General features: G+C 43.4%; 1 protein-coding gene across 13 annotated transcripts in view; it reads left to right on the forward strand.

Moving 5' to 3' along the window:
• Positions 1-18,658, forward strand: part of LOC121441719 (calmodulin-binding transcription activator 1-like) — an 840,008-nt gene that overhangs the window by 78,868 nt on the left and 742,482 nt on the right. The window contains exons 4-6 of one of the 13 annotated variants that reach the window (XR_005973498.1): positions 703-786; positions 2,854-3,126; positions 12,320-12,451. The exons of 9 other annotated variants lie outside the window; for them this stretch is intronic. Coding sequence is in view for 1 of the 4 variants with exons in the window: in XM_041642961.1 (XP_041498895.1) it covers positions 703-711 (9 nt within the window). In the remaining 3 variants the exon portion in view is untranslated. Of the gene's footprint in view, positions 1-702; positions 987-2,853; positions 3,127-12,319; positions 12,452-18,658 lie in introns of those variants that run through there. 3 more of the 13 variants (XR_005973497.1, XR_005973499.1, XM_041642961.1) reach the window with 3 other exon arrangements.

Raw genomic sequence — 18,658 nt, forward strand, 5'->3', positions numbered from 1 at the left:
GGTGAGTAAGTGTAACATTGTTGGGAAACAAGGCCTGTCAGATCCCTCTTTCTTGCATGGTTAGTCCTCAAGGCAGGCTCCTCTTAACTGTTTGATTCCAGGAGAGACAGCAAGTTGTTACTTTGCTTAAAATGTCCTTCCCTTATGCAGTGAGAGTTGAATGTGAGAACAGACTTAATAGGTATAGTTACACAGTTTATTTTATCATGTATCACTTTATTGCTGTCTTCTAGAACATTGTTATACTAAATGTTCCAATAATGGGAATTTTATGCAGCTACTTCAAATGAAAGAAATTTGCAAAAACTCAATTTTGGAACTCATTCCTTGAGGAGAGGGGGTGGGGGTGGGAAGACGACACCAACTCACCATGCTGTGACCAAATTAGATTTCTGATATGTTGGCAACTTATCAAACACTGTCATTTCCAGAAAACGGGGTATGAATTTCAACTGAAATGAAATGCCAGCACTTCCCAGCCACTTTCAATTGGAAATATTGGAGGTTTTAATATGATTGGTTAAATATTTGTAATTTTTTTTTGGTTGGTAACAGATGATTAAAATTTGGTTTTGTACCTGAATGAAAATGGCTCTCCATGGAATCAGGGAAGACTGTTCAATTGCAGGGGGAGCTTCAAGAGCTTGATTGTTGATTCTGGGAGATGCTAGTTGTACTTACTGGAGCTCCTTTGTTTTGCAGAGATCATGATGCAGCCGCCCTTTTGGATTTCTTTTTAATAATGTGTGACCCTTCACCTTTGATCCCCTGACCTGCATTACCTTGGTAACCATTTCATTTTTTAATTTAATTTCATTTTTTAATTTTGGTGTACAAGCTGTAACATTTCATCTCTCCAAGTGCAGCACACTGATTTCCTCAAGTAGAGATTCTCCTTTGAGTGATAAAATTGCAAAATGCTGTCTTCATTTTCTGTATTGAAATTCATTTTGATTTTTAAGAATAAAGTGTAATTTGTGTTTTCATCCTTTTAAAATTTAAGTTTAATGAGTGCATTTCCCCATGTAGGGTATTTCCTTTTATGTCCATATTTCGCTATGAATTAGCTGATGTTGACATATAATTGACATATACATACCCAGGCTGCCTGAAGCCTCCCTTCCCTTTTTACCCCCTTCCATGCACACTCATGCTCACATCTATCTTTGCCCACACCCGTCTTCACATTTACTACATAGCTTTGTTGCTGCCTTCCCCTCAAACACAGCAGCAGTTTAAATCTGGTAGTCTCGTAAATTTGCCATGTTTTGCATCGTCAGATTATATTTTGCATTCTCAAGTTTTACGGAGAGAAAAAGTTTAAATGTTTTATTTCATTAAAAGTATAGAAGAATACAGTTCTATCATCCAATTTCACCTTTCTCCATCCTTTATAATCTACTTCTTTTAAACATAAGAGAAAGCAACGGTTGATATTACCCACAATGTTTTTGTCTTTGCTAAAATCTGGTCAATTCTGGTGGACTCTATACCAGGTTAATTTATGCTATTGGCTCTTACATTTTTTTCCTTCAAATTAGTACATTTTGTTGTTGTTGTTGTTTGTATTTGTCTTAAAAACAAAACAACAAATTCCAAAACCATATTAAATTCTTTGAAATGGTGATAAATATCACCCCCAAAAACACATATAATTTCTTAGCATGATCCAGTAAAATACAGATTACTTTTAATATCTCATTATTTTATTCTTTAATATTTAATGCTGATATTTCAATTTCACACAGCTGAAACATCTAGGTGAACATTGAAGTTGATTTAAATCCTTTCCAAGCTTTTTTGATGTCTATGAACGTTTATATCATTCATTAAAATCACAGAGTATAAGGAGCTGCTCATTGGTGACAAGAACTCCTGTATTCTCCTGCATTACTTGGAGCTTCCAAGCTTGCTTTTGCCTGTTATACCCACATACTTGCAAAGCTGCCTCTGGCCTGCTGAGTTTCTGGTCACAGAATTGCACAGCACTGGAATTGAGGAATAGAAAAGACTCCTATGACTATGAAGCCCTGTGACTGTCCTGTCCTGGGGTTGGGGGCTGAACCTTGACTGCTCAGGTGATTTTTAATGATGATTTTATCATAATGCATTGTGCACCTATGCGCAGGAGTATTTTTCTCCTCCATTTCATTTGTGTCCTTTGTTTGTCTTGGGTACCTTGTCCTTCAGCAGCAAAGGAATGGTGCCAGACATAGAGTTCATGGGCTCTCAGAGTGGCAGGAGATGGTGGCTGTCAACTCCTCTCCTCATCTGCCTGATGGCACCCGAGGGAGTCACAAGCTCCCTGTTGACAGAGTTGGCTCTCTAGAGTCCAGTACTTTATTCATAAATCTAGTAGGAATCCAGGACACATTAGTAGATGCAGAAGTGAAATGTTTTCTTTGTCATTGTGATTTGATAAATTAGATTTTTCCTTAAAGCTGCCTGCTTAGTGCATTTTTAAGATAACCTATTTTTTCTCAGAGAGCTAGTAACTGAATACACGACTTCTTATTTTAGATGAACAAAAATAGTTTTTGATTAGAATTTAGGACTTGTAGTAAGTTGTAAGCCCCACGGATATTGCTCATGTAATTTTGATTCCCTGAAAGAATCTTGCCTGAGAGCGAGAAAGTCTGTTCTGGACTACTCGGGTCTGGGTGTGCTGTCAACCCTGGTTAAAGCAGTTAACCCAAACTAAAAAGCTCGAACTTCAGAAGACAGGAGTGTGGTTTGAAACATTGACTTAGGAGGTTGGCTGTCCAGGGAGGCGTTTGTAAGCCGTGTTCTTGCTGCTTCCATTGTAATATGTGTGAAATGCAGATACTGTATGTCTCCTACTTGCTTTTTTAGGGTTGTTGAGAGGATAAATGAAACACTGAGAACTCAGAAGAAAGGTGCTTTTGAAACTCAACCTCATCCTATGGCTGTGCCAAGAGGCAGTGGTAGTGAACCCCGTGGTGAAGGGCCAGGACCATGGCTGTGGAGCCAGGCTGCTGAGGTTCGAATCCCACCTTGGCCTCTTGCAAGTGTTTTGACTTCAGCACTTTACCTAGCTGCCCTATTGCTGAGTTTACTTCCTCTTTAAATGGGGTGACAGTAATAACATCCACTCACAGGATCATGGTGAGTCCTAGCAGAGTCGATGTGTGTGAGGTCTGTAGAGTAGCACTAAGTGCAGTGTGACCAGATCTGCATGCCACGAGTAGTGCATGCACCTCCAGCAAAGGAAGCTCTAGCTTTTCCTCCCTCAGCCGTTTAACACTGACTTAGAGGCCCTTAGATGCCTAGAGAGGACCTCAGAGCGTGTGGTAAGTAAGACGTGCAGGAGACAGAAGCTCCGGCAGAGCTCCACAGCCTCCTAGGCTCACAGCCAGAAACTTCAGCCTCTAGGAGCTGCCTTATCTGCTGCTGCTGCTACTGTTACTTCCCCCCTAACACTCCCCTCCCCAGATTTTTTTAAAAAGTTTTTTTGTTTACCTAATTTTGACTTTGGAGAGGAAAGAGACTGAAGAGAAAGTCATCACTTGACTGATTAGCTGGACTCACCCTTCACGCTACCATGGTAAACCCTGCAGCTAGCTTACAGGAAGTCAGGGTGTTGAGCTGCTTAGTGTTTCCCTCAGGTGCAGGAGATTTCAGTGTCCTCTTGAGTAAAGGGGAAATGATCTCACTGACACCACGTGTGCAAGGATTTATATCAGGTGTTCTTCTCAATGAATTTTACACATTTTAATCATCCATCATATTCACCCAGGAGGTAGGGAGGCCTGCATGAGCACACTGATGCTCAGGTAGGTGTAATGCATTTGTTATGCTGTATTCACTGCCTCTGGGCTACTTTGCGTAAGACAGTTCTGCCATTTGACTGCAGGGATCAGCCATGTGTGTTCTCTTCCCTCAGTCATCAGACAGAGATATAATAGTACTAAGCTCAGTAAGATGTGACTGATAACGGTGGCTTCTTTAGTCCTGGCTATGGATCTGGAGCCCCTTGCATAGTTAAAAACTTGCATCAGTGGCCCACTCCATGGTTCAGATCTTTTACTAACTGAGAACCATTAGTCAACAGGGTTCAGAAATCCTGCAAGTTTGTTGTAAACAAGGAAAAGAGCAGGTAAATAATTTGTACACATATAAATGTGTCTTTCTGGGATGTGTGGGTCAGTGCTGTCACTTTTAGAGCAGATTACACTGCAAACTAAAGTGGGTCTCCTCGGGCTGACTTAGTGTTCAGCCAACACCAGCCAGTACCGACAGCTCCAGCCATTGCTGTGCACGACTGTCCTGAGAGAGAACTGGTCATCACAAATCCAGGCTTGTGCTTAAGTTATGAGGTTCAGGAAGTAGAGTGCTCTTGATTTATTTCTGTTGCGTGATTAAAAAGCAGAAAACTGACAGAAAGCAACATAGAGGTTTGTTTCAGCTCGGAATTCCCTTCGCTGTGAGGAAGTCACAGCAGAGCTTGAGACAGCTGGTCACATCACTTTCTCACTGGAGCAAAGAACCACAGACACATGCGTACTTAAGTTAACTTTCTGTACTCACAGAATCAGGGAGTGGCGCTGCCCACCTGGAGTCCGGGTCTTTCCGTATCAATTAAGGCAATCAACACAATCCCTGGCAGATATGCCTACAGGACAACCTAGTCTAGACAGTCCCACATTAAAACATTCTCCCAGGTACTAGGTTGTATCAGAAATTAGAACTAAGTACCACAGGACCTTTTCTGCGTTCCATTCTGTAACCTTTCTTCTTTCCTTTCATCTGTTGTACATTTAGTTTTCCTTTCTCTTTTCTTCCTCTCTAGCTCTGACACTCTCCCCTCACCCATATCCCTGTCATCACAGTGTAATATGCTTACAAACCTAAGGGGCCTACCACATAGTAGGTGTTCAGATGGACTTTTAAATTTGTCTTGGTATCTGTGTTGGAGTAGGTGCCACCCTTTATTAGCCTGAACATTGTTAGGCTTCATTTGTGATCATCTATCCTGGTTTGGTTCATCTTGAGGACTTAGTAATTTTGTCATATGGGCATTAGTAGCCTGAGAAATGCTAGGCTTTTCTCAGTCACCAAGCAGTGCAGGTTAGGCACTAGAATGGGCTGGGGTTGTCTTGGAGAGACTTCTTACCTTGGGCCTCTACATGGCTGCCGTGTAAGCTTTTAAACTGTAAGTTAGGTGATACCTGTGTTGAACCCCTTGATTTTGGTGATGAGGAATCTGCTCCTGAGAGGAAAAGGCTTCAGATCCTGTCACACCAATCCTGTGTAAGGGTGGAACAGCAAACATGGCAGTACAGAAGCTTGCCCTTAACTACCTACCTCCAGGAGTGTTGGTGGGGTCGTCAGAGTAATCTCCTTCCCTCCACAAGAGCCAGTGTTACAAGGTTAAGGTAATTCTGAGGAGATAGAGGCCTCAATGTGAGTCTCCAGATCTATGTAGTGTGGCTTGGGTGTCACTTGGTGGCCTTTGAGGTTCTTTGATGACCTTTGCCCTCGTGGCTTCTGTGGGGGTGTGAGAAGTGCTCTGTCATTTCCCATGAAGGTCTGCCCAAGCCAAAGGGAGTTGATGAAGAAGATGACATTAGAATTGCTGCCAGGCAGGATGTCATGGAATCAGCACCCTGTGGTTCTAGTCCCCAGTTACTGGTTCTCCCACAAAGTGATGGCCATGGTTCCATGGAAGTGGCTCAGCCTTCACTTCCGGGCCTTTTCCTGGCTCCTGTGCTGATTCCATTTCTTAATCCTTCATTTTCCCAGAGATAGTGCTAAGAGGATAGGGCGAGAAACAGGTGAAATTTTTGGCTCAAGTCTGTCTCTGGGTCTCCCCTGCTGGGCTCTGTTCCCCTTAGGCCTCTGGCACATGCCCTTGCACATAGTAGACACTCAGCGAATGCTCACTCTTCATTTCACAGTAGCTCAGGTAATTAAGAGCAGAAGCTGAAAGACTGCACGTATCTGTGCAGAGATATATCTGTAATTAAAGTTTTAATTAAAGAAATACCAGACCAGGCAGATGGTTCTTATCCCCACATCCTGTAAACCTAAGAGCTGTGTCTTCTGGATCTTGCAGACAAAGGCAAGAACAGCAGCCTCCAAAGTGGTACCGAAGGGGAGAGGGAGTTTCACTAGCTGGCCATAATCTAATTTTGGTAGCACTCTATGGATGGCACATCTGGGGGTAATCATTGCAGTCTGATATGGAAAGACAATACATCAAAGGTATGTCCTGACTAAAGCTTTTAAGCCTCAAGTCAAGGGCATTACTGCAGCCCAGCTGGTAGATCACAAGGTGTGTGGTTTTGTGCCGGGTTACAAAAGCTGACAGAGTGTTATTTAGGATCATCAGCTAAATACGTTTGAAAGTAGAGCAGCAGCATCCTGATGCTTCAGGTGTTGCCACTGTACAGCAGTGCAGATTGAGAGTGACTTGTGCCTGCCTGCCTCACAGTAGTCCTTCACTATGTTGCAGTGACCTTAATGGTCAATCAAGTGCAGATTTTAAAAAACACAATGACCACAAGAACAGAAAAGACCTCTCTAGACCTTACCATTTTTCAAGACCTCCCAGTGACCTCCAGCCACTATTTTTTATTCCCATCACCATCAGCAGGAAGCTGGAGCAGTGCAGGGAAACAGTCAAGCCATGCATCGGGTGCGTGATATCTATGTCACTATGACCTCCTGGGCCTCTGCTCCCAGGTTTCATTTATCCGGTCAGGCACATAAGGTTGAAAGCATTCAGGGCAGATGTGGCAGTACTACAACATTGCACCAGTGCCTTTTTTGCTATGTTCAGCATCACCGTCTTGAAGACACCTTTGTTCTTTCACAGGGAGCAATTAGGTCAGAGGTTAAGAGCCAAGTCCTTCCTTTGCTGAGCACTGGGTTACTTCCCTTTCTCCATCCCTTCTATATGGCTTTTAAAGGCAGCCAATCTTTCCCAGAAAGAGCCTGTATTACTCCAGGATGGTAGATCTTGGAACTAATTTAATCTATCAATACCATCTGTAAATCAAGGCTCAGTTATCCTGGGAGGAATACATGTGTGTAGGTGTGAGACAGGCCAGATCAAAGGGACCTGGTACATCCTGTGAGCAAAGTCTGTCTCAGGGCTGCTTAGAGATTCAGCTACCTCTGCTTGGGCTTGGGAGACTTCAGTGTTTGGTGAGCTGTTCTGTGGTCTTAGCTCAGGGGAAAGTGCTTTGAATGGTTTTTCATGGTGGTATCCAGAAAATGCCACATGATCCGGATGCAGGGTAGTGCTAGTGATTTCAGTAAGCAGTATACATGTGCAAATTTGAACATGACAGACTGAAATCTATTTTTTTCTGTCATTTGTTTTGAGACCTGAACTTTTTTTTTGGGGGGGGGGGGGTAACTTTTTAGCAAATAGTCTGAGATTGTAGGAGGCTTCTAACTTGTGAAATTAAACTCTACTGCTCAGAAAGTGGTACATATGACTTGTTTCAAGGTAGCAAGGAGACTGTTTATCCAGGGAGGCACAGCATCTACAAAACTACCCAGAAGGGCATTTTTTTTTTTAAGGGAGTGGGTAGTCTCACTTCGTAGTCTAAGGTGATCTTATCATTGTATCCATGCACCTGCTCAAGCCTCCTGAGTGTTGGAATTACAGGCATGAGCCAACTACCAAGACCAATGCCTACTCTTTTCTGGTGTAGATTGGAAGAAAACTTTCATGCCCTCCTCAAAACTCTAAAGTCCCAATGTCTTTAAATAAATAAAGTATATTTATTCTTTTGTTCTTGTAAGCTACTGTCAGATGTCTAGTGTGGGGCTGCCTGGGTGCATGGAATGAAGCAGAAACAAGCCACACCTTCCTCTTACAGACCTCTGCTGGTTGGGGAAGAACAACAAGGAACAAATATCAAGTGCCGGTAACTTGAGGGTTTATATGTGCCAGTTCCATGTATTAACTCACGGAGCTCCCAAGAACACAGGATAGTAGATCCCTCTTTGTTCCCAAGTCCACAGATGAGGAAACCAGTTACCACAAAACAGCTTGTTTCACCTCACTTGAGTAAGCAGTGCTGGTGCTATTGACATTCCATCCTAGCCTTTCTGATCCAGGTGTCTGACCCTTTCATTTCTAATAATTAGTGGCAGCAGGTTGAGCACTGAGGTGAACTTTGTCAAGTGGCCCCAGAGTCTGAGAGTGTTCTTGTGCACCCTCTCTCAGGTTTGACTTGAGCAGGTATCTAACTCCATTTTGATAATATGAAGGATGTGACAGTGAATGAACCATGTAGATGTCTGGAGTGAAAGCATCCCAAGTAGGCAGGACAGCCAAAAGCAGAGGTTCCAAGGTGTGTGCAGGGCTGACAACAGAGAAGAGACTAGGAGGACAGATAGAGGATGATGGTGCTGTCCAGAGAGGAAATGAGAGCCACAGGGCAGGGCAGGTACCAGTAGTAGAATCCTGGGAGTTTTTGTAGGTCACAGGTAAAACTTTGTTTATTGAAACAAGAGTCTCACCTCTGTAGTCCAGGCTGGCCTGCAACTTGCTATATAGTTCCAGGCTGGCCTCAAGGGAGCTGGTTTTAAAAGGTCAGAATGGAATGAGCCTTAATAGATGGCACTCTCTTTCACCCAGTAGTACATTGTGATGTACGTGGACATGTACCACAAAGGCTGTTAAGATATAGTGCTGTTTGAGTACAGTCTTTGAAGTTGGTGTGTTATTGTGTACTTTAGGCACACCTCATTCTAGTAGGGGCACGTTTCAGGTGACCAGGAAGTTCATGGCTGCCACACTGGTCAGTGAAACTCTGCAGATGACCATGGAAGTGCAGTCTAGTTTCAGAGGACAGAGAAGCTCAGGTTCATGAAAAGTTGGGTGGGTGGGCCTGAAACCACCTGGCTCCTAGTTCTAGGTTGTAAGGCAGGAGAGGAGACCCAGTGTTGAGGGTTCCTGTTTTAAGTAGCCATGGAGGTGAGTTGGAGCATCTGTGGATCTGAGGGCTGTTCTTCCTCACTGAGGCCCCAGGATAAGAACAGGAGTTCTCATAGGAGTCCCAGAGCATGGGCCATCATTTCTGTAATATCTTCCTCTCCTTGCAGCCTTCTGATGCCCTCTGTCTGCTTTCATTTCAAGCAAGGAGAAGCTAATAAAGGTGTTGCCCCTATGAATGTTTCAGACAGTCTTTATTTCCATGTATCTTTTGATGCTGATCTTTATTTTGGCATAATCCTCAAATCCTTCAAATTCTGTTAGTAATACTTAGCTCAACAATCTTGAAGGTGTTTGAATCTCCACAGAAGTCGACTTTTAGTAGCTTCAGGGCATTTCTGTGTGGTACAGACAGCAGTGTGCATACTCTCCTGTCCTCTTGATAAAGGCCAGGTCATCATTTTGCCATGCAGCTTAACCACTATATAGTTTATTTCTCCACACACACAAATCAGTGTGTGTATATGTGTGTGTTGGCTTTGACCACGTTGAGCCTTTGATAATAAAAGTTGATTCAATGTGAAAACTTTTTAGCCTTAAAGACTGGGGAAAGGTAAGGTAGTTTGCAGGGACAGAGGTATTGGCTCACTTCTGCTGGACTCTCTTTTTATGAAGACTAGTAATGCAAACTTAATCTGAGTCCCAAGAGAACGCAGGATGGTGCTCTGATTCCATCCTCTTAACAAGTCTTAAGTTTGCTTTAGGGTCCCTTTTGTTATTTTTCTGTACAATATTAAGATTAACTAGGTCTGGAGGCAGAAGCAGGTAGATTTGAGGCCAGCCTGGTCTACAGAGCAAGTTCCAGGACAGCCAGGACTACACAGAGAAACCTTATCTTGAAAAAAATCAACAACAACAAGATTAACCAGGAATTTATTTCAAGATCTAAGCACAGGTATTTAGGAAGCTATTTTGAGTCCTGTGTATTGTGGGATTTTTTTTTTTTTTTAAATATCAACTGGTATCAAAAGAGAGTGAGGGATCCAACTGGTCTGTAGCCTGTCAGAACCCAGGCTGTTGGTTGAGAACTTTTTCCTGCCTAAATCTATTCTTGCATTTAAGGGGGTGGGGAGCTCAAGAAATGGGTTTTAGAAACAATGAAACTGACTCCTACTTAAACACTCTAAGACTCTACCTTAATGAGAACATCTGAGGAGAAGGGCATGAATACCAAGAGTCAGCTGGAAATTAAGGTATTAGGTGAACTTGAATGTTTCGCTTCACTGCCAGTTGTTAGTGTTTTGCCTGCAAACTGACTCATCCCTTCATACACAGATCCTGATGAGCAGTGGGTCTCAGCGACAGAAGGGTTGTCTGTTACCGCACTTGTGAGTCACAGCACAGGCCATGGGAGATCCCAGAGGCTTAGCTTTTAAGGCAGTGTTAGCACAATTACTTCCCTGGTGTGCATGGAATTGTAATCTCATTAAAAGTGAAGGTCAGTTTGTCCAGACTAGGAAAGTGAATTTTGATCTTTGGCCACTGTTTTTAATTTAGATCTGGGTTACTAGAGTTCTGAGAGATGGAGGTGGGGGGAGAAAGGAGTAAGAAAAGAAATCCAAGGTATAACATTTAAACTTGTGATGTATTTATTTTGAGAATTTGTTGCTGAACCTTAAGGCTTGACTAACATTGCCCAAAAGCAGTGTTTGGTTTTCCTTGGGCAGGTGTCTACCCATTCCTTGTCTTCATCAGAGAGTCCACATACACACCTAAAACCAGACCCACAGCTCTGGCCCATTACATTGTGCCCCCACCCAGCTATACCTTGCTTGCCTCTTGACTCCTCCCTACACCCTCTTAACACTTTTCTACCCTCTGTTCTCTGCACCAGCTCAACCCATCTCCTCGCAGATTCTAGAGGCCAGCTTCTCACAAACCCTTCTCTTGAGCTCTGTTCAGTGCCATTAACTCCAGCTATCTGTTCTTATGGAGTGGTACCCCTGTATCTATGTGTAGGTCCTTGGTACAGTGAATTGTCACTATCTCTTTCCTCAGTGAGTTAGGAGCTCTCTGGGAGCTGGTGCTAGGCCTCCTTATTTCTGTTTTCTTGGAGCACAGCCTAGTACTAACGTGTGGTGTGAGTGAGTAAACCAGGGTGAGTGGGGGAGAAGTGATGGTGGGGTAAAGGCACACTCAGGTCAAAGGGCAGACTGAACTGATTGGAGAAGAGGAGAGTAAATGCTGTTTTTGTTTATGCAGGTCTTAAAATTATGGTAGCAGAAAGCAAAGGTGCAGAGAGCAATGGAAACAAGTCAGAAGCTGCTGTCTGATTCCAGAGATGTCCACAATCTATGACATGTGGTTTATGTTGGAATCTTCAGTTTATCCTGATATCTCAAGTTGCTAATTTAGTTGAATAACACCTAGGGAATAGGTCATGAGGACTTTGACCTGTAGATCCTCTTCACGATATAACTTATTGTTGTATTCTAAGCCCATGAATCATTGAGCATAGCCTAGTGCTGTGGGCCTTTTACTCCCCCTTAAGCCCTGAACTACAGTCCTGCTTACATTGTGCTAATCTGAGGCCTGGGAGGCAGCCAGGCACCTTTCACTCCATGTGCTCCACCTGCTGCCTGCCTGCCCCTCATCCTACCAGCTCCTGAGCTAGGGAAGTAGAGACTTCTGAGGTTTTCTTTCTGTGGCTTTGTGCTTTGGGATAGTTTCAGGGCTACAGTGGAAGTCACTGGCAGCTCCTTAAGATTTTACATTGATTCGGAAGTGTCCTTGACTTCCTGGGAAACTAGCCTGTGGTGATCAGTTAGAAGTGCTAGGAGTTGAGTCAGCCTTCTCGGTGCTGCGTGGCACAGACAGACTCTAGCAAGGCAGCCTCTTGTGTATTGTCTGCTCCATCAATATGTACTTAGACACATTAATCCGAGGTAGAGAACTGATTGTACTTAATGGCTCCCCTGGGATGCGTGTCAGAAAAAAAACAAAAACCAAAGGAGTGTGCTGAATATGCAGAGTAAGCAAAAAAAAATCCTTGTAAAAATAGTGTTAATTGAACTTGGACCTTGATCATCTTTGAGCTTTCAATTCTTAATTTGGTTCTTTATACAGTCTGTCTCAGAGCCTAATAAAAGTTATACTGTGACATTGCCAAAAAGACATTTTATACAAGAAAGATCCAATTTTGAATTATCTTTGGGAAATAGGTCATGTGGGGTAGAGACACATGTACAAATACACACACACTCATAAGTGTGTTTAGAATATTCTTCAGTTGTCCTTTACTCACGTGTTTCCTCTCTCTGCCTCTGGAAGTGGGGCACATTTTCTTCAGTTAAGAACAGAAATAGAAGCGACGGTCTTGACCCATTTTACACCTGTTTATTTCAGGCTCTCACCACACACTTGTTCATGGGCGCAGCAAGAAGAGGGACCCACAGAGCTGGAGCCGTGAGGGCTGGCACATTGGGAGGAAGCTGGCAGAGCGCATAGGGAGAACTTTCCGTCCTGCCAGCTTCATATCTGCTTCAAGACAGTTGTATCAGTGAATTCATTTCACTTTAAACCCCAAGTTTATATGAGCTGAATCTTACTAAAAATGAAATGAGTCAAGTGATCTACTCTTGCTTCATGCAGTGTGCCTGTGAGAGGTGCCGCAGCCGCTTATCTCCAGGGAGTAGCCTGCACTGTGTGTTCCCTGCTTCCAGTGTCTCTTTGGCCTCCAAACTTCCCTTTTCTTATTACCATTCACCCAGCAATAACCTGTTCATGTGTTGATTACTGCCTCCCAGAAGAATGGAAGCTCCATGAGAGCAGGGCCTGTGTGTTGTCTCTGTCTCCAGCACACAAAACAGCGCCTGGCATTTCAATAAATGCGGTTCAGTGAACTAATGGGTCACTGGTGTTGCGTCATTTCTCATTCTTCTCTTTTGATTTACTGTTTATGTACTTTATGTATTTATGTATGCCTTTCAGAATGGTAGCATAAATAGGAAGTTTTGTTTTACAGCTAGTTGAGGGAGATACAAGAAGCAGAGTATCTGAGATGGTGGGATTAGGAATTGTAGAGCCACTATGTTGTGGTGTTCATGCTGCCTGAGTAGCAACAGACAGAGGGGATGTGAGTCGCTTCCCTGGCATGTTGTAGCATCACCACCATTGAAGAAAGTCTAGGAAAAGACATAGTCTCCTCAGTGTCTATGATCCAGTATGTGACAGAGTTCAGTCCAGTCCAGTCCAGTCCAGGTGCTGTCTAGAGTAAGCAATCACTGACTAGGATTTACAGAGCTGGATGGAGGTAATGAGGCTTAGGACATCTCAGCCATCAGTGGACCACACACACTTAGCTGCCTCATGTGAATTTAGTACTTACTAGTCGCAGAACTATCTTAGTCTGTGCTCTCTGTGATATTCACATGTCGCCCAGAGCACCCAGAGGCAGTTGGTAAGCATACATGGCAGTATGCAGAGAAACAGAAGTCCTGGCCCAGAAGCCCTTGCGACCCACCTTTATCTGTTTGTGCATTGGCAGAGGTCACAATACAAGGATTATTCCTGCAAACCCTGAGTTTTTGTTTTTGAACAATGACCCAAGGAGACAGTGTCCTGTGAAGTGGCCCTGGCTCAAGGTGAGTTTGTCTGTAGCGTTGGCTTGTGAGGAATAACCTCCAGGTGTAGTGTGTCTTATCTGCCAGGTTTTGTTCCCTCCATTGTAAACTTATTACACACGGAAGGAGTCAACTAAACCATGACAAAGAACCAATTAAACCTGAGTGTCTAATACCTCTGCTCAAACCAGACCTTTCTGTGTACCACACAGCAAACCAGGAAACTAAAGCCTTTGGTGTTGTGATGCCATTTGCACTAGACAAGTCATTTAGTTATTTTGAATGTCACTGTTTTCCTCCCATGGAAGTGTAAGACGTGTGAATTTTGAGACGAGGGTGTAATTGCAGAAAGGGGTTAATGAGGCAGAACTCACAGACCTCTATTTAGAATTGTGTGGATGAATAAATCCCAGTAGAGGGTACAGATGTAAGGAAAATTTTTGGTTGTAGTAAGAAAAATGCAAGGTTGAACTTTTTACTAAAACAGAAATTTCGAACCTCTTGGGGTAAGTTGTATTTTACGTAAGTTAATTTGCTTAGAGCAGCAACCCTGGACATAGTGAACATAACTACATGCTCTTTATTGAAGGTTTGAAGTACAAATGAAATCATGTTTTAATCCTGCTTAATAAAGTGCACTATAATTTGTTATGGTCAACATCTCCTTTTTAATTCGTCACAGAATGATTTCTCAGATTAAGAAACCAACTCGTCTCTTGGTGTTCCCGTTTGCGTGTGGAAGAAGCTGGGAGTGGTTGACAAGGTCACCGCTGTCTTGGGCCAAAGATGGAGGAACAATTCTTCATGCATTTTGAATTGTCTTTTCACCAGACTGAAGATCAGATTGACTTACTGTTTACATTTGCTGCGGTTGACATGCGTACCTTTTAAGTTTTGTGGGGTTCAGTGAAACTTCCAATGGTTGTCTAAAGCCGCTGTTAAAATTTCATACTTAGCACTTCATTCAAAATCTAGCTCTCATTTAGTTTTCCTGCAGTTTAAATGACATGCCATATGCTTTGAAAAAGCCATCCCATGAGTTAGTGCCCTCTGGTGGTACACAGAGGACGTCAGGCAGAGAGGGACTCTGACCCGGGAGCCTTGGGCTCACTCTGTAAAGAGGCATTGCCTTACAGTTAGTTTAGTCATCTTTTCCTCCAGGTGCTGATTTACACCAACTTGGATTTTTGTCTTTTGTTTGTTTTTTTCTTACGTTTCATGCCTGCCGGTTTACTACTCCACTAAGCCTGGCAATGGAGTTGACTTAGTTCCTTCCTCACATGGGCTTGTTGTAAGAAAGAATATGCTGGTATTCAGATTGCCCAGGATGCATTCTTTAGCCTGCCTTTTCAGAAGGGACATGCTGTCAGTTCCCGAATTAATGAGAAGGCCTCCCTGCTAGCTTTGGGTGATTTACAGACATTGCTTGGCCCAGGCTTGGAGGGTTGGTCTCCATGGCCTTATTTGTCCCTCTGGTATTCTCTGGAGCCAGCTTTCCCACCGAGGTCCCCTGGCCAGATTCTATTACTCTGGATTTCGGCATCAGGCAGAGCAAACACCAAATCTGTCTGCAGTTCTGCGTGGCTATAGGGCCTGGGGAAGTGGCTATACCTTGTGTGGGTCTCTATCAGGGAAACGTCTCAAACCCTGAAGAGAACAGCTTGGAGGATGAAGCTAAGGAGTGAACTCAAGGGCCAAACAGATGAACTTTCTAAGATTGCTGCGAAAGGCATGTTCACTTCACTGAACAGCAAGCCCTGCCTTTGGTACTTAAAATTTGACAATTAAAACAAAAACCAACCCTTTATTTTGGGTTAACTTTGTATTTAACAACAAAGTTCCAAAGATGGGACTGAGTTCACACATGCTGGTAAGCCCTTTGATACCCTTGGGTTTTCTTGAATGTGTTCCCTATATCATCACTTCAAATCTGGGTCAAATTTGGTTTAGTTGTCCACTTAGCACTTTGCTGAAGACTGTAATGTTTGCCTCTGGTCCCTGAGTTCCACTGTAGACCTGGTACTTGTCTGCAGACCACCTTCAGTTTTGACCTCATTTCATGTCTCTGGCTATTTGATGTTAGAAACACTTTCTGTGATTTTTTTTCCCAGCATCTTCATGCCTAAGTTTACCCCTATTTGTACAGTTAACTGATAGGCACAACCTAAGTAGACAGGGTGGTCCGTGACATTTGTGTTTCAGCGCTGTGTTTTCGGTCTCAGAGCTGCTTCTCATACACTTAAGTAGAAGGCTCCACAATCTGCGATCTAGTTTTAATACATATATGGAAATACATGGAAACTCCTTTCTGTTCACATACTTTAATTTAAGAAAGTGACATGCCATGTCACTTGGCTTCTTCATGTGAGGGGTGAGTAGGGAGAGCTTTGTCCTTTTTCATGAACAAGATGAAGTAAGAGCAAGGGTTGACTTGGTTGAGAGCCACAGTGAGAGCACAGACCTTGGTCCCAGTCATTCTGCTAGCAGTCCAGCACCTCCAGCCCATTTCTCCTGCAGCCTTTGCTTTTGAAAAGACTGCTGTTACCTTTACATTGATGAGACTCCTAGTGACCTTAGGCTAGTTATGCATAACAATTCTTTAATGCCTAGTAGACAGTTTCCTTGTTCTATATCTTCACTAACTGTTTTGAAGTTGGCATTGTTAGGATAGAATTAGCAAAACTTCACTCTCTTCAGGAGAAACCAAGGGTCAGGCAGCACGGGCTCTCTTGTGCTTTGGTTAGTGAAAGCTGTGTTGACTCCATCAGCACTATGATGGGCTCTGGGGTGATGGACTGCTTCTGTGAGGCTGTAACTGCTCTATGAACACTAGGCTGTATAAGATAAACCTCGTCAGTAGAGATCTGCAACATACAGCTTTTGTTTTTTAAGTACCACTGAGCTATTTGAAAGAAACGTGATAAGGGCCAATCCTTGAGAAACTAGTGGAACATCTTATGGAAAAACTGGGATGCAGACAGAAGCAGCATCTCCAGAGAGAAAGTTTGCATGCATGATGGAGGCAGTCATGCTTTAGGTAAATTATAACACCCTACCCATTCCTGTCCTATGAAAATTAAATATTGTTGTCACCTGTCTTGCTCTTGTGTTGATTGATGTCCATTTCTAAGAACATCACAGCTCGAAAGAGTCCCCTGTACTGGTGGTTGTGATAATTAATAACAGGCACTGGGCTGTCAAGTCTCAATTCACCACTTTGGTGAGTTTGGCAGGTGGGGCTCGTTGCTTTTCTGTTGTGCTCTTTTGAGATGTAGCTCCAGCTAGTCTTAGAGCTGCTGTGTAACTGGGGACAGTTTAATTCCCGAGCTTCCTGAGTGCTGTCGCACCTGGCCCTTGTGCTTTGCTTGCTTGCTTATTTCTCTTGAGATAGTATCTTAACTATGTACCCCTGGCTTGCCTGGAACTCGGCGATCCACCGGCCTCTGCGTCAAGAGTGCAGGGATTAAAGCATACCTCCAGAGGTCTGCTTTTCTTTTGAGTCAATAGCATAAGTGGGTCTGCAAGGACAAATGAGTGGGTTAAGATACATTTTTATTCTTTGAAAGCCTAATAGTCTCATTAAAGCTGAAGAAGTGTCTGGAGTGTTGTCTGGCATCCAGAGTAGGCTGTCCGTACAGTTTCTGGTGTTTGTTGTGTGGGTCTTGGTTGTTGGTTTGCTCACCCTCTGCATCTGGATGGTTCTAGGAAGTTATAGGACATGGGACAGTCTGCTGAAATGAAGAGTGAATAGACTTTGGACTCTGTCATCCCATCAGCAGGGACAGTTTCAGGTTGGTAGAATCCAGGATGCAGATGTTACTGTCGTGGGTGTTCCTAGGGGAGCTGTATTTACAGTGAGGCCTTTTCCTCTTGAGGCCACGGGAAAGGCCACAGTGCTGGGCTTTCTTGGATAGTGAGCTTTCCTGTTCACCGTTTGAGAGATGGAACACTTCCTTTCTCTTGTGTCAGACTCTGTAGCCTACTGATCCTATCTGGAAGAGACATTACAAATACGGTTTGTATAAAAAAAAAAACAAACCAAACCATTAGGCCTATTCCCCGGCTAGTAAAAGACCCAGTTCTCAAATACTGAAACCACAGGTACTTGTTTTCATGTCTGTCTCCTTCCTACCACATAGAAAGCAGAAAGCCAACAGAGACGCAAAGACAATTAGGGAAACAAAGCTGGGTTGATTGCTTGTGTGAAGGTTGATGGACTGTAGGGTCAAGCCTGCGTTTTCAGTACCCCTGTGACTACCCTGCACCTGCAGAGGCCTTTAAAATGCTTTTGCATTTTAAGTTCAGTCTTGAGCGCCAGCCATTCACTGCGAGCTGAGTTGCTGGGAAGTTTGTTTTAAAGATGAGAGCACCCTCTATTTCAGTGAGCCCAGTAAAAATAGCATGGAATAAAATTTAATTATGCTGTACTGAATATTTCATGTGGAATTAAGGGGCAAAAGCTGCCTTTAAAAAGCAGTAGGTTTGGGAAAAAGAAAAAAGGCTTTGTGGGTTCTCTGGGAGATGCTGTGATTTAAAGAGTTGCTTAAATGTATTTCCCCCCTTTTTGAAGAGTTTAAAGAAATCCTTCCTTCCTTCCCCAAGTTGATTCCTTCTCCAGTGTCAGCAGTGCCTGGCAGTCAATATGCTGCCATGGTGCTGATCTGATGGCCGCTTTCTGTAAAATATGTAAAATAGTTTGTTTTTTAATCCTCTGCTTTAGACATTTAATAGAAAGCAAAGGTTTGGCTTGCTTTGGTTTCTGCTGAACCTGTATTTAAACCCACAAACAGTTTGAATAAAGTGAAGGCACCCCTGGACTAGCTATTTTAAACATCTCAGGATGTAAGAATGCTAAATGGGGTTCCCTTTTAAAAATAGAAATGGCTGCTTGCATTTACATAATTACTGCTAACTAGCACAACATTTTAAACAGTGGCAAACTCGAGCTAGAGAAAGTACCTGCTTTAAAAAGCCTGTGGTCGGAAGCTCAAGTTGTTCTGTGAGCACTGCTGGTGGAGGGCCTCAGAGCGGCTCTTCATTGAGGAGGGGGATGGTAGGAGGAGAGGGTGTCTTGTAGGCTGGGAGCTGGCGCTCCTACCATAACTTACCAGACTTGTGTGTG

The sequence above is a fragment of the Microtus oregoni genome, unplaced genomic scaffold (assembly GCF_018167655.1).
Source record: "Microtus oregoni isolate MIOR12 unplaced genomic scaffold, Mior012 000081F_ref0000091, whole genome shotgun sequence".
In the NCBI taxonomy this organism is placed as follows: domain Eukaryota; kingdom Metazoa; phylum Chordata; class Mammalia; order Rodentia; family Cricetidae; genus Microtus; species Microtus oregoni.